Source organism: Acinonyx jubatus, chromosome B1 (assembly GCF_027475565.1).
Source record: "Acinonyx jubatus isolate Ajub_Pintada_27869175 chromosome B1, VMU_Ajub_asm_v1.0, whole genome shotgun sequence".
NCBI classification, from domain to species: Eukaryota; Metazoa; Chordata; class Mammalia; order Carnivora; family Felidae; genus Acinonyx; species Acinonyx jubatus.
Genome location: NC_069382.1, coordinates 167829554 through 167846051, shown reverse-complemented (window position 1 = coordinate 167846051; position 16498 = coordinate 167829554). Strand labels below are relative to the sequence as shown.

Sequence of the window (16498 nt, the reverse complement as noted above, 5' to 3'; positions counted from 1 at the left end):
ATCCTTCACTAGGCACTTCCGTGAGACATATAAGCTGTGTCAACAGATTTGAAATTCTACCATCTGCAAATAATCAAGGTGGCTTTGGTGGACCAGAATTGGTATTCGTATTCAGAGCTTCCAGAGAGGAGACCTGAATAAATACAGAGGGGGCAGGAGCTAGTGAACATCTTGAGAATATCCTCACCATTGGTTCAGACAGGCCCTCTCATTACTTCAGATGAGGGAGCTCCCATGCCTCATCCTCTGGAAGCTTCCACCACCTCCAGAAGTTACAGCCTCCTCAAAGATAATTAAAGATTCAGTCAAGTTTGCAGATTCTTGTAACCATACCCTCGGGAAGACTGATTCTGGAAGTGTTGCCCACTCAGTCGATGCTGTCTCCCTTCCCCTCCTCACCACTGAGCACTGACGGCTCGGCCCCAACCAGGCGGGAGCTCCCCTGAAATCGACTCCAATGCAAAGAGGCGACTGCCTACATCTCTTCACTTTGCCAAGCAGTAACCACAACCATTCTTTCAAAAAGAGAAATTTCAGAGGCACCTGGGTAGCTCTGTCGGTTAAGCGTCAGACTTCGACTCAAGTCATGATCTTGTGGTGCGTGAGTTCGAGCCCCATGTCGGCTTGCAGCCCGGAGCCTGCTTTGGATTCTGTGTCTCCCTCTCTCTCTCTGCCCCTCCCCTGCTCACACTCTGTCTCTGTCTCTCCCTCTCTTTCTCCAAAAAAACAAACATTAAAAAAAAATTTTTTTTAAAAGAGAAATTTGAAAACTTTCTTCTTCCATCAAAAACGGAGCTTTAATTAAGTGATAAAGTGTGGAGCTTAAAGCCCCCAGTCAGCCAAATGGGCAGGTTGACACTGAGCGCTGGAAACACACACACACCTGAGGTACAAACACCTGCTTTTCGCTTCAGAGTTTTACCCTTTCCAGAGTTTGTTCATCTAGATGTGGGAAAGGAGAAGAATCCATATACTTTGACTAATAATCGAGATTGAAATGGAGTCAGTCCTTCTGGCCACCAAGCCTGGAGTCAAACCTTCCCAATGAAGCTCCAGAGAATACGTAATTTAAGCCCTAATATTAATTCTTCAAGAAGCATGACAAGGCTGATACGACATGGGACCCAGCGTTAGTATTTCTCCTCGCGTTTACTCCCCAGCATGCGGCTCCGACCCCTCCCAGCCATAACTGAAGTGACCACGTTCCCATTACACCTTCATCACTTTTGCCCATCGACTTCCCCAAACAGGGCCAAATGCAACAGAGGGTCGGGGGCCCAGATGCAACTCCATACTCTGTTCTACATGAGGACACATAAGAATGATGATGATAGAAGGTTAAACAGAACACAGTTCTGCTTTTCAAAGACAATGACGTCGGTGGGGGTGGCAATATGGCATGAAGAAAGCAAGTGAGCTGTGCCAAACACTTAAAAGACACCACGCAGAGGGAGAAGTGAAAATCGGTTGGTTACCTCTCTCTGAATCCGGGAAGGCATGAGGGAACAGAGCAGAAACAACACGTTAGCATTCACACGGCATCCGGAAAATAAAACAGTCCCGTTAACGGCAACTCCAAGCGCTGACATCCCATCCCTTTTCCCAACTTTGCTGCAACGAATAGCCCTTCGGTGCTTATTTTAGCCGAGCTCTGTCGCACAGAAGTGTGTATTTCGAGCCATGTTACGATGAAGCCAAGAGATGCCAGCTGAGTTTAGAGGCAACATATCAACCGGGGGAGGTAATCAAGCTTAAAATATCACAGTCAAATACAAGAAACTGTTGGCGGTAAACACTGGCAAAGCACTTATCTTCATTTTCCAGCCCCACCTGCTCCCAATAAACAATGTACAGAAACAATGATGTGGATACAGCCTTACCTGTTTTACTAACTTCTGACATTCTATTAATTGAACTACAACATTATAGTCTAGGTACGTTCACTCAAACGCATCATGAGAAGGCAACAGAGCGGGAGTGAGCAGAGACAGCAGAAGGTCAAGGGCAGAGGTGGGATGTGGGAGGGCCGGCAGGGGGAGGAATCATGTGTCAGGGAAGAGAGGACTGGAAGCGGAGAAGGGACGAGAACAACTTCAGGTTTGGGGCCGAATGCTCAGCTGTCCTGCGCTGCCAGGGTGACCCTAAAGAAGTCACTTAACTTCTTGACCCGAAGAGCCCACCATCCCCTTGGTCTTGTCACAGCCAATCTGAAAGGGCCTGAGGACCACAGACTTTCTAGATGGGTCACATGCATGCAGGTAAACACAGAGCAAGTGGACTGAAGAGGCAGGGGGCACCAGATAACCAGAAGGAAGGGGAGAAACTCAACCTTCGCAGAAACCTGCTGTTTCAGGTGCCCCGCGGCCAGGGTCACGGAGCAGCCAGCAGAACCCTGCAGACACGAGAGCTCAAATCATGGTGTGAAACAGCAAGTACGCAGGGTAGTGAACCACAGTCACGAAGCCGAAAGACAGACCTCTGCATCCTGACACAGAACCATGACCGTGACATATTATCTATCAAGTGGGAAATCAAACAAGCAAGCCATCCAGACTGCAGATACACGGTCTCATACAAAAAATAAGAAAGTTGGAGTGTGTTTTTTAATACCCACATAGTAACATATCTGGAACATCATAACATGCAAATCGTCAACTGTTATCTGGAGGGAGGGCGTTACGGAGGATTTTCTTTAATACATTTGTTTGAATATTCTCCAATAAGCACATGTGACTTTTGTACTACAGATGTGTAAATATCTATTTCACTATTTCAGGGACCCCACTGCGGTCAGTGCACCCCAAAGCATGGGTGACAGTACTGTAACATAGGCGACTGCCACACAGTGACACCCCAACGGCTACCCTTTCTTGAGTTCTGGCTCTGTGTTGCCCAAACAGCAACCCAATGAGGTAAGTTTTACTGTTCTCACTGATAAAAAGGTAAACAAGTTTAGAGAGGTTGAAGAACTTGACGAAGGTCACACGGCGAGTACATGATGAAGTTAGGGTTTGGTGTAGGTCGGCAGGACTCTCTGATCCTAGGCTTCTCACACTGCACCCATGATGGGCACCCCTTCCTCATTCACCGTCCTGTAGAACCACCTCACGGTTTGTCTCCCGAATGGCTCAGAGGGTTACCACGCACAGGTGTTCAAGACAGGAGCAAAGGTTTTGGCAAAGAACCTGGGGCTTTACATGCACAGGGGAACCTCCTTCCTTTTCCTTGGCCTGTGAACTTTTGTTGGGGGAGAAGGTGGCTGAAAATTCACAAGAGAGGCCCTTTAGGCTGAGTACGTAGACAGAGCTGTGTTCAGACCCCTCCGGTAGCTGTGTTCCCCTGGGTATGTTACTCACCGTCTCTTTTTCCCGGGCTCCCTCTATGTGCCAGGCACACTGTGTTAGGTGGTGCCCCCCCTTCGAAACTGCTTCCTCATCAGTGCAAAGGGGAGAAGGACACGTGGCTCAGGGTAATCATGAGAATTAAATGAAATGAGACGGTGTGAGTACAAGAGTACCCGGCGTGTAACAAAGTGCAATAAACTGCTTCCTTCCAGTTATCTTCACCGAGTCATCTGACGGTTTCATGTCTCAGCTGGGTCATGCTGGGCAGCACTGGAAGTGAAATGTCTCCCATTGGAAGGGAAATCATTGGCGACCCTCTCCTCAGATTGGCTGGGCACTGTTTACCACAGGTTGAGGGGAACTCACCTGTTGCTCGTGTCCCTCTGTCAAGGTTAGTCTATGGACGTAATTATAGATGATCACCAAAGGATCCGAAGACCTGGGTTCTAGTCCCACATTGAGTACTAGGTAAGTCTCTTAACCTCTCTGAGTCTCGGTTTCTCATTTCAGATGAGATGGTTTTGTGCTCAGATTTTTTTTTTTTTTTTTAAATCAGAAAAGGGTCTGTTAGAAAGCTTGGACTCTCAAAAACAAAAAAAGAATGAGCCACTAGCATTTCCCTGGCTAGCTTTCGATTTATACCAAATGCTTTTAATTTTTTACTCTTAATAAAAAGCCTATGCCTACTGTGTGGCAAAAACTTTGCCTGATAATGTTCAATCTAGAGACTTTAGAATACACTCTGTTTCTTTTGGGTATAATTATCATGGAAGCCTTGGGTATTAGATTAGATCAGACCCATTATTAGCGATTCACTTAAGGAAACAGCATCTATATGTAGCCACCGAGTTTTTTTTCCCCTGAAGGTGGAACTTGGAAAAATGATACTGCAAACTCTTGCCAAGGTCCATTCTTTTGGGGTGAATAGACACTGCTTGATTTGAGTATGGAAGTAAAAGCCTGCCACAAACAGGGACCTGAGAGCGATCTTTGAAATGTCTTTCAAAAAACACAGAAGAGTCAAAGCGGCATCTGCTTCACTGATTTAACACCTTATAAATTTGCCAAGAAGGAAACATCAGCCCAAAGCTGGGCTCCTGCATGAGGAGCATCCTTCCAGGAGGCTAAGTGGAGACTCAGGCACAAGCTGACTCCCTTCTCACTGTACGAGATGCAGTGCGAAGAATTCAACTCCGGGATTAATTCCACACCAGCAACGCACCCAAGGCCGCCTGATCAGTATGCTCTCAGCAGCTACTTCTTGGGAAAATGAACGTGGGAGTAATTGGCAATGTTTTCATTAAAATAAGCCTGAAATAACAGAACTACTTGGCATGTGTAACTGGGCATCCAAATGAATAGGAAATTCCTCAAAATAAACAGCACACCAGAATGACAATTCCTATTCCAGCTTTTGGAGGAGGACGCGCCTATCCCCCAGCACAGCGGCCTACTTCATATGTGACACACACCCTCTACTTTTCACAAACTGAGCACGTAAAGCAAAGACCTGCCAGCGTGCTTCTCGCTCCATTTTTACAGAAGTCTGTTTCATGCTACTATCTGATGCCTGTCTTTCATCACTGGGGGGTCCTTGGGTGCCTTTCGAGCACCAGCACAGATCAGCATTAGCCACAGGACAATGAAGCAATAACTGTGAAACTTTATGAAAACTTTCCTATCAACTCCTGAACCTGGCTGTCTTATTTTTTCTCCCAGCTTCAAGGTTTTTTGTTTTTGTTTTTCTTCCCTCCCTGACATTTATTGGCTGTTTGCCCTTGGTCAAGGCCCTTAGGCTCTTTTGTTCTTCAGTTTATTCATCTGTAAAATGGGACTAATAGTGGCACTAACCCCCAAGAGTGCTGTGAGGGTTATACTCCTTAATCCGCGTAAGGCTCACGGTGTGAGAACATCCAATGTGGACTCGACATGCATACTAAGCAGTGTACTAACCAGGAGGTCTGTGGAGAGGGTCTCCTAACCTGATTTGGATCTTGCAACCTTTTGGAATCTGATGAAAAAATTCCAGAAAGAAATGGGCATGGACCCACAATTTTACGCACAACCTCAGGAGGATGGGGGAGAAGGTTCAATAACCCCTGAAACTCATTTACAGACCCCTTCAAATCCACATCCTGCAGGTAAAAGAGCTCTGAAGCGAATTCTGGATTTATGCAAATTTACCATCCGGTGTCTGGAATTTCAGGGAATTCAGCTCCGGGAAGGGCTCTGTCCTTCCCAGGACCAAATGGTGCCAGAAGCACCTGTCTTTGTTGAGTGTGCCTTAGTCTGCCAGCTAGTTTGCTCCCCACCTCCCTCTCCTGCCCCCCAGCACCGTGCAGCCTGTTAGCCTGCAGAACTTGCAGAAGCAGGGAGTCAGAGTTCCAACAGGACTAAGTGTGAAGAAGAGGATCTAAAGTGGTATAAGGTTATTGAAATTCAAGGCACATTCTTCTAAACAAAGGACTTTCTCATGCCACTGGAGAGAAGACACAATAGTTACCAGCCAGCTTACTAATGAGGGAAAGAGGGATATTTGAGAGCAACAGGAAATGAGTTTTTGGTGGCTTTTTCGTTTTTTTTTTTTTTTAAGTCCCTGTTTGAAGACAGCAAGAATTAACAAGGTCTGCTTTCATTTGGGCTGTGCTACAGTAAAACAACAACAAAACAACCTTGCTTCTCTGAGTATCTGTGAAGACAGAACACACGTACACATACAACTTATACTTACTTCTCAAGTGAGAAATAACTCATGCCATGTTACGGTTTCAAGGCTTAAAGTTTAGGGCAAAATCAAAGGGAAGAATTATGTAAATTATACCCAAACTGTGAAACCATGGTCTGGCTTCCTTCCTGAAAGCAGAGGGAGAGAAACAAAAAATACTCAGAAGGCTCCTCTCTGGCTTTGACACAGTAGAGGGAAGAAGACCAGTCTATACTAGGGAAGTGGTTTCCATGTGAGAAGTGTCACAAAGACATAAAGTACCAGGAAGATATAGACAAGACTCCCAGTTAACACCATGGTGAGTCTGTGGATGAATTCTCTTCCATCGCATGCACCCAGCCGTGGGCAGGGTCTCGTTCGGGTAAGGCGCATTCCTAAATCTGTTTCTAAATTTCCAAGAGGATTTAGGGCTATCACTACACACAGCCAATCCTCCTTTCTTTGCGCACACAGGAGTGCTAGCATAGCTAACACAAAGAGCCAAGACATTTGATCATTTGATTTTTGGAAACTTCCATCTAGACACAAGTACTCTTGATATTCTGTAAACTCAGTGATACCTCAACAAAAACAGACATCAACGCTACGATGACTGACTAATAACGAAATCACAACAGCAGCTCCCATTTTATTGAATGTGCTGCCCACCCAGGCTCTGTGCTTGGCACACGTTATCGCCAGGCTACACGGTTAACTCTGTGTGGGAGAACCAAGATTCCAGGACTTTCACTTTCAAACCCCCATCGCTAAAGAGTGGTACATCTACAAATGGACCTGAGGGTCTGCCTGCCAGGTCTCTCCTCCTTTGTTGTGTGGTTCTAGGGCACCAGGCACCCAAGCCTTCCTCCCTCCCAGCTAAGGGGCTCTCCTCAGGACCCCAGCCCTCGATGAAGACAGGTGGTCTCAGCTCTCCGCTCCTATCTCTATCCTATTGGATTTTTGGTTACACCACTGCTGGACCTGGTGACAAAAAGTAAGTGTGCTCTATTTGGTTTAAATGATGTTCCCAGGCAAAGGCTGAGGGTTTCATCCTTTGCACAGTAGCCGATTATCCTGTTGCTGCCCTGCTTAAGATCCCCTCCCAAACCCCCTGCCTCACCCACCTGCTGGGCTCCAGCCACACTCTGATCCTTCTGTTCTCTCATACACATGCCTTGACCTTCTGCCCTGGATGACTTATGTCCACAGGTCTCCCACGGGAAGGCTCCTCCTTATTGTCACCACTTCCAAAAAATCCTTCCAAGGCCACCCAGTCATTGCCAACACCTGCAGCCATCTAACACTACCCTGCTTGGTCATTGTTCCTCCTTCCACCCCACAAAAAAGTAAAATCTGTGTGAGCAGGAACTTTCCTACTGTGTTCACTCACCACCGTGTAAGTGTTCACTCACCACTGCCTGGCACATTGTGCCACGTAATCAGTAAATGATTCTGAATGAATGAATAGAATGAATGAATAACTAAACAGGGTGAACAAAGAACCCCCCGCCTCCTAACTCCTGATCATGTCCGTAAGAACCTAAGGCAATGATCCTGTGAATAACAGAGTTGGCTGAATTTCTTTTCCCCTGTTCTGATCATCACAGATGGTACTTTAAAAATGACTTTAGTTCATATTCCGTTTTCATGTTATCTGAAACCACAATGTTAATGAAACATATATCTCATAGGAATGAGCATGGAGGAAAGTTGTGGAAAGATTATCAATCTCTTGTGACTCTATTTGAAAGTGAAACAAATCTATACTTTGATCATCGCCAGCAAAAACCACAATAATGCTTCCAGAGCCCCTAACTAGATTCCTCCTTCAGAACGTTTGTCTAAATGAAAAATGGCTTCTCTGCTCCTGAAGAAATCAATATATAAATTTCCATTGTATATTGATTTCTATCAAGACTTATCAGCTCCTCGGATAATTTTCTTTATATCTGTACTCTAAAAGAAATAAACCTTTGCTTATCACTTAGGGAAAAGACTCCAGACAACACATTTCCATATACACTAAGGCAGAGGACACATGAGGAGCTGGACCACGAAGCATCACAGAACATTCCCGGCAAGGCTATCTTGGCAGGAGTTAACTTTTTGACACAATTTGAAAGAATACCCATCTTTCCCATTCAATAAGGTTACTTTTTATATGCGGCTAGTCTCCTTGTTCCAGACTCTTTTTTCTTCTCTGTCGAATATAAGAAATCTTTAAAACCCAAAAACCACAATCTCATCACCGTGGCATTCTATTTTCACTGTCTGAGTTTACCTTTCTTTTATTGTCCATATTTGTTCATATTTGACAAATGCAATAACCGTACTACCTTGAAGAAACTGAAGTGCGGGCTTGGGATGTTTGAATAATGGTTTGTCACAGAAGCACCCCAAACAGCCTGACCTTCTCCAGGAATTCTGTTTGGAGGCTGGTTTTCAGAATACCTCAAAGCTGGCCAAAAGCGACTGAACTTTCTAACTTCTGAAGGACAAGGTCCCTATTTCAGCTGTCACTGTGGGTTCCACTCTGGTCCTTTAAATCAGGGGTGGAAAACTATGGCCCCAGGATCAGAGACCATCCGCCTCCTGTCTGTTCTTAAAAAGAGTCAGTGGAACACAGCCACACCCACTCGTTTCCTCTTGTCTACGGCTGTTCTTGCGCTATGATAACAGAACTTGAGTGGCTGAATTTACCCACAGAACCCCAAATATTCAGTATCAGGCCTTTTCCAGAAAAAGCGTCCAACCCTGCTTAGATGACAACCTGATCCAGGGGTTGTAACATACAATGTAGCCCAACCCTGAGATTAGGACCAGCTAAATGATTTGTGAAGCCCAGTGCAAAATGAAAATGGGAGGCTCCGCGTGAAGAGATTAAGAAGTGCAAGATGGTAAGAGCAGAGCATTAACCTGAGCACGCACTAAACCTGTCCAGCAGCCTGAGATGCTGCAGCAATCCTTGTTGCGGGTGACCAAACTCCAAGGCCAGCTAGAAACTATTCTACCCACATGCGGAAATAAGAGTGTTTCCAATCTGTAGCTTCTTCAGAACCAAAAACACTTTTGCTCAACTGAAATCTTACATGTACATCCAACATGCGAATCAGAGTCAATATGGAGCTCTGCCTCAACCATTTCATTTCAAAAAGGTCACGTGCAGGCTATGAATGGTTTTTTGGGGGGGGGGGGGGGCAGTGGTAGGGGGATGGAAATCACACCAGACCTCTTGCAAACAGCATTTTCATGTAACCTGCCAAACAGATGCATGCTTTGACGTGACAGAATCAGGCCAAATCAGCCCCGACTGTCAGCTGCTCTCTCTGCAGCTGCTTTCCGTCATAATTATTTCAACTGTCATAATTTATTCATCCCCAGACAAGCTTACGTGTTCCAGGGTAACTAGGCCGGGCATCCAGGTCAGAAGGGCTGGCAGCCCCAGTCATTTCTGCCCCTCCACAAGCCTAAAATTCTGACTGTAGAGGGAATATTTTCCACATCAGTTATTTTTTTGCAAAACCGAACCAAAGTTGATTTCAAAACCAAAGTTAACTGACAAAGACACCATAAGCTTTCAAGTTCATAAATTTGAAGGGGGGGGGGGAAGGTGCAAAATAATCCCATCAGAAAGCAAATACTTCATTTCTGGATTTTACAGGTGACAAGGAGATGGCATTTCTAGCCTCACAGTATGCTCAGTTATTTTCCCACAAAGTTACTCCTTCTGATTCAAGATACATATGGAACAACTTTTGTTTGGGACAAAATATCCAGGTGTCTGGACTCTGAAGAATGTCCCATGTGAAATAAAGAACTTCAAGTGCAATTATCAATGGTTTCTTACAAAACTGGAGCAAAGGTAGAGTTAATTCTGTAAAACTTAAACCTGTCTTTTTTTCTTACTTTGATCCTTTCTTTCTTTTTCTTTCCTTCTTTCTTTCTTTCGAGAGTGCGCGCGCACGTCGTGCATGTGAGGGACAGAGAGAGAAGGGCAGAGAGAGGGAATCAAACTCAAACCTTCAATCACAGCCAAAAAGCCTCATGAAATCGTGTCCCCACAAACCTCTTCCACCCCAGCACATACCACTGGCCTCCTTGCTTCTGGCTCCAACCATGCTGGCCTCCTCTCTGATTCTGGAACGTGCTGAGCACCTCTCTTCCTCCAAGCTTCCTACTTGCTCCCCACATGCCTGGCTTCTACTCAGCCTTCACATTCAGCTCAAATATCACCTCCTAGGATGGACTGCTTCTTGGTGGTTCTTTTCCCCACTGAACTACTCAGCTGCATTCTCTGTGCCCCTGACCATCTTCCTGGCACTTATAATCTATATTATCTTGCTTCCTAAATTGTTCTTCTGGCTTATCCTCCTGCTTCTTTGGATCTTGTCTGTCTCATTCCATCATGTACCTCACAAGATGCCTGCCACACAGATGTTCTATATCTGCTGAACAGCAAGTCAATGTACAGATTATAAATATCAAGTACATGTGATAACCAAAGTTAAACCCTCAAAATAGAAAATGAAGTCTTTTCATCTATACTAATTCATCTGCCCATTCAACATTTCAATTACTTGTGAAGAACATCCTATGCCAGGACCAGAGGAAACCAAAGGTCTAAGAATTTCTCAAAAATATTATATTCTGTGTTTAAAATAGATGCTTAGAAAAGAACGAGTTACACTACTATTTAATGTATTTTCATGTAACCCGAGGGATTTGTGGAAAACTCTGGAAACCCAGATGAGTAAGAAGTTACAGGTCATCAATATACTCCAACAAAACAAAACAAAACAAAACAAAACAAAACAAAACAAAAACCATGAAAAGTATAGAGAGAGTAAGTAGGGGTTTTCAAACCGTGTTCTAGGTCCTTAAATCTAGGAGTCATCTCTTCACACTTGGGAGACCGTGGACAGATGGAAAGCTTTGCTCAGTCAGTGGTATAGAATGAAGTTCATTTCCCTGAGGGGGTTGTTAAAGATGAAAGCTGTTGAGGTGAGACCAGGAGATTGCATGACTGATAGACAGTTTTTGAAACACACTGGAAGGACCACATCCAAATTAACAACACCCCTGTTCAAACTCTTTCAGAACTTAGCTTCTGGCCCTCCTTGCAGTCCCAGAAGACCGACTCCAGTGCACGATGACCCACGGTCTAATACCTACACCCTTGGCACGGAGGTGACCTTGGCCCTACTTGTGAACACCTACAGCCCTGGGCTCAGCTGGCCTCCAAGGCAGCAGCCAGCAGCAACATCCTCTTGACTCACCTCAAGGTCATCCATACTACTTCTTAGGTGTGCTCCAGTTCAAAGGATCTAAAATGGATCCTGTGACAATATTATGTGAGCTCTAAGAAAGCAAGGAGGTACTTGGGCAGTTCCCATTTTAATCACTAGGGCCGAGGCCCAGCATATACCAGGTGTTCAGTCAATACTTATTAAATAAATAAGCCCCATTGCTCAAAAGCTAGGACCCACTAGAATGATAGAGGAACTCAATGCAGCAGGTGTCCGAGAGGTAGGGTTCCTGACCCACCCAGCACATAGCCTGTGCCTTCATGCTGAGCCTCACTTACTGCTGAGCCAAGAACGATGGTACCTTCTTCGACAATAAGGGCTGATGCTTTGTGGAAAGTCTTCCCCCATCAGGCTTCTTATTTACACTTCATTTTGGACAACACAGCCACCAACAACTTTTACAAAATTATGGACAAGGGGCACCTGCGTGGCTCAGTTAAGCATCTGACTCTTGATTTCAGCTCAGGTCATGATCTCACGGTTTGTGAGATTGAGCCCCACATCGAGCCTGCTTGGGATTCTCTCTCTCCCTCTCTCTCTGCCGTCCCCTGTTCACTATCTCTCAAAAATAAAGAAACATTAAAAAAAAATCCCCAAATTACGGACAAAATTTTCAAATAGGGATTTAAAGCTGCTTTCTTCATAATATGTTATGCTTCTAAGTCCCTGGGAAAGGCGTCAGGACACCAAATAACTCCTATCACAAAGCAGTACCAACTAAAAGGCAGTGGCAAAGATCTGAACTTTAGGGAGAAAACTTGCAAACTGCTTTTGTGTCAGAGTGAGGATGGAGAAGAAAACTGCCCAATGGTCTAAGGAACCCAAAAAACACAATACAAGGAAAGCGGGCATAACCCACCACTCAGGATTCAAGTCAAGCCAGGCTGCAGCTGCAGTTATAAAAAGAAAAAAAAAAAAGACTAATGGGATCGTCTGCTCCTCCGCCTTCTCCCACCCAAGGCAGTAATGAAGATTCACAACCACACATTAATTAGGGAATCAATAGATGAATAGATGTGCCTGGTTACAATACTGGTACAGGGGAACAGATAATGGAGAGAGAGAAGGCACAGATTCCCTGAGAATGTGATCAAATCTGTATGCACTATTTACATCATGTTTTTCTTTATATATATATATAAAAAAAAAACAAACAAAAAACTCCTTTTTCAATGCCAAGAGCAAGGAGGTGATTTTCTGCATTTTGGGAATTTGAAACATTTTGTCACACGGAAGTCACACAGATAGATATTCTAAACCATATGACTAAAATTGTTTGTAAATGCAGTCTTTTTACACCAAAGAATATTGCTTTTAATCCCCAAATTGGATTATCAAGATTCTAATGGACAAGAAGATATACATGTGGATTCACCAGACGGCATGTGAAATGAATACACTCATTTACTCAATCCTAACACTGGCCACAAGAGAAATGCCCAGAGCAGAGCCTCCAAACGGCTACTGCTGCGCTCGTCAATTGGGATCAAAAGCTTCCCGCATCCCACCCCACGCCTCCAATTCACACATTCTTCACCCTTCTCTCCAGCGAGGCAGAAAGGCTCCCCCTTAGCCCTCCAGCTGCCCACGACCAGGCACTTCGCTAAGCGCCGACTCTGGCGAAGGGAGGGTGCAGCCTTTGTCCCGCGGGTCCCCTGGGCCCGCCTCGCTGTCCCCACGAGCCAGCTCGGGATCGGACCCCGCTCGTTACCTCTGCACGCACCTGCAGACAAAGGCCCGCCGCCCCTTCCCCACGTTTCTCACCTTGGTCTCCCGCGCGGCCCCGGCGCTGGGACGAGGACAGCGGTGACCACACCAGCCAGCCGGCCGTGGCCGCTCGAACCAGCAGCGGCGCGCTCCTACCGTCTTAAGTTGAAGCCAGTGCCTTCCGCGCCTCCCAGCGTCCGCGCTTCCCAGCGTCGGGCCTGCCCGCGCTCTCCGCCCGCCGCCGCCCGCCGCGGCCGCCCATTGGCTGCTGGGGAGGAGCCGCCCCTCCCTCCCCCCCACCCCCCGCCAGGTGTGCCCAGCAGGTGTCCCCCGTAGGGGCTTCCAGCTGCCGGACACCAGGCCCGAGGCAAGCAAGTTGGGGGGGGGGGGGGCGTGCGGGTAGGTAAATACCTTCATCCCCAACGAGCCCACCCGTTCTAGGACGAACATTTCCCATTTTGGACACTCGGGACTTGGCAAGTTCATTCTGATCTCGCTGAACCGCTTTACAAAGTTGACGTCCTGGGCTTGGCTTTCTGGTTCCTAACAGACCCTGCCTGAACCCTGCCGCGGGGAGTGGGGGCGTAGGGGAGCAGGAGGCAGGAGTGGGAGGGGAGGGAGCACCGCAAGCCACAGCCAGAAAGCCTTTTCAATGTCAAGACAAAGCAGGTCCAAACTGTAGCTTGATAAATGAGGCAGCGAGTGCTGAACTGAGCTTAAAGGTATTTTTCAGATTCCCTGGCAATTTACAGGAAACACTTAACAGCAAGTCATTCACCCCTACACACCTCTCCAATCCCGGCATCTCTTATGGCACTTTTTGTTTACTGCTCCAAGATGACACTGGCATCCCAACGCTACCATCTCTAGTTGAGAATCCGCTCCCCCATACACAGAAGCAGGGAAGTGTCCAGTTGGCTAAGTGACAGCATTTTAAATGAATGCTGGCTAGTCATTGACTAAAACACAGTTTGAAAGGAAAATCCAAGATCTCTTACTGTCTATATTCCGTGTGTACTCAAAGTACTTCTTCTAATTGATTCTGGGCAAGATGTTTGATTGGACAATTTAACCAGATGAAATAGGGGACATCAGCCATGTTTTCTGTTATATTCAAAGTACCATACACTTTTTTTTTTAACAGGGAAAGGAATATAATCCACAAAACACACACAAGAAAATCAAGGGAGTGTGTAACTAGGAGTCTTGTCTGGGTTTAGTAAAACACACCACAGCTATACTGTTAATTCTTTTAGTGTTCGTGTTTTAAAAGCAGATTAAACATCTACTCATTTGTTCAACATTTATTAAGCTCTTCCTAAATGCTGGGCTCTGTGCTGACAATTCTATTGTAGGCTTTTCTGGTTATCAGTTGTTTTTCAAGGAGGACATGTTTTAACACATGGCATATCTGAATCTATGACCAATAATTCCTCAGCTATTTAGAAATGCTGTTTACAATGAGCTGCTCTGGCAACCACAACTGTGTGGAACACAGCCTCCACTGGAAGTGGGGGTGAGTCTTGGGCTTGGGGTTCAGCAGTCAGAACAGGCATCACCAAATCTGGAGATACGAGCTGATTTCACAGAATCCCACCTGTCACCCCTTCGAGGCTGCCCTTCTTACGCATAATTCTAGGGAGTTTGGTTACTTGCCTATAGGAGGGTGGAAACAACAAGTGAGAAGCAAAAGAGCTGCCAGATGCCCGTAGGTAACAACACAGTATGACAGCTGAGCGTCCCCTGGCAGAGAAGTCGTGCTTGACAAGTCCTGCCAACTCTACTGGCCACTGTCCTCTCAAACTCATTACCCTCCCTCCAACTTCATCGCCTCCACCCTATTTCCAGCCACCACCGTCTCTCATCTAGATGGTTAGAACAGTCTTCCAACGGTCTCCCTGGTTCCACTCTCACCCCTGACAGGCTACTCTCACAGCTGCCACACGTGTGTCCCTTTAAACAAACAAACAAATCACAAACCTGAGCATCCATGCTCAGACTGTACAACCCTCCAATGGCTTCCCATTGACTGGAGAGATATAGTCCATAATCATTTCAAGGGTCACTGAGGCCTCCTGCGATCTGGTCCTTATTCTCTCTACAACCGATGCTGCAATCACATTCCCTCCTTCTTCTCTCTGCTCCAGCCTCATGTTCCAGTTTCTGAAACATTCCCAGCTACTTCCCACCTCAGAGGCTTTGCACCATCTGTTCCCTCCTCTGGAATGCTCTTCACTGCACCGCTCATCTGGCTAATCCCTTTCGTCCTTCATATCTCAGTCCACTTCCTTGGGAAAATCTTCCTAACTGCCAGTTCATACCCCTACCCTCTCCATTCCCCAGCATCCCAGATATTTTCTTTACAGTCCTCTTCTCCCTCACTTTATGGTGAGTCTTATACACTTACTGTAGTGTCTGGTTTTGTTTCTGTGTAGTAAAGAATTCAACCTTGACCCAACAGAGGTCTGGCCTTTTCCCTCAGCTTCTGGAGGTAAGCTCTTAGACCATGGCATGTCATGCCTATTACTAGTGTTTTTGTCTGCCTGCAGGTCTTGGGTCACACTAGATAGTCTAACAATGTGGTCTGGGGCAGGGGCTTTGGGTTACTCAGCATCAATTCCACTTCTGGAGGGGCTAGAGTCTGAGGTCAACCACATGGGTCATCAACCATGCCTATGTGATGGAGCCTCAATAAAAATTCTGGACACCAAGGCTCAGATGAACTTCCCTGGTCAGCAATACTTTGTGCATACTATCACACACTGATGCTGGAAAAGCTATACTGTCCATGACCCCACAGAGAGAGGACAACCGAGGCTCTCTGGAAATTTCCTGAACTCCGCCCTATGCAACCCTTTCTTTGGCTGATTAAAAAAAAATTTTTTTTTAATGTTTATTTTTGAGAGAGAGAGAGAGAGAGAGACAGAGCACAAGCAGGGAAGGGGCAGAGAGAGAGAGGGAAACAATCTGAAGCAGCTCCAGGGTTTGAGCTGTCAGCACAGAGCCCGACACGGGGCTCGAACCCACAAACCGTGAGATCGTGACCTGAGCCGAAGTTGGACGCTTAACCGACTGAGCCACCCAGGCACCCCTTTCCTTGGCTGATTTTAATCTGTATCTTTTAGGTGTAACAAACCACAACTGTGAGTGTAATAGTTTGTAAGTCTTTCTAGTTAGTGAACCTAAGACTGGTCTTGTGGACTGTTCCCCATTGTATTTTCAGCATCAAGCACATTTCCTGATACACAGTTAGTACTTAATACAGTTCATAATGATCAAATTTAATCAATTAATTTTTTCCTATAGGTATGTTTTTGTTTTTAAGTTTATTATTTATTTTGAGAGAGAGAGAGAGAAGTCAGGGAGGGGGGGCACAGAGATGCAGAGAGAGAATCCCAAGCAGGCGCCGCACTGTCAGTGCAGAGCCTGATGTGGGG

At 46.0% G+C, this 16498-nt stretch overlaps 1 protein-coding gene across 15 annotated transcripts in view; it reads right to left on the bottom strand.

Annotated features, from left to right (window-relative positions):
* APBB2 (amyloid beta precursor protein binding family B member 2) overlaps positions 1–16498 on the bottom strand; it is a 377264-nt gene that overhangs the window by 22543 nt on the left and 338223 nt on the right. The window contains exon 1 of one of the 15 annotated variants that reach the window (XM_027055870.2): positions 13119–14311. The exons of 13 other annotated variants lie outside the window; for them this stretch is intronic. Coding sequence is in view for 1 of the 2 variants with exons in the window: in XM_053217432.1 (XP_053073407.1) it covers positions 1476–1531 (56 nt within the window). In the remaining variant the exon portion in view is untranslated. Of the gene's footprint in view, positions 1–1475; positions 4318–13118; positions 14312–16498 lie in introns of those variants that run through there. One more of the 15 variants, XM_053217432.1, reaches the window with a different exon arrangement.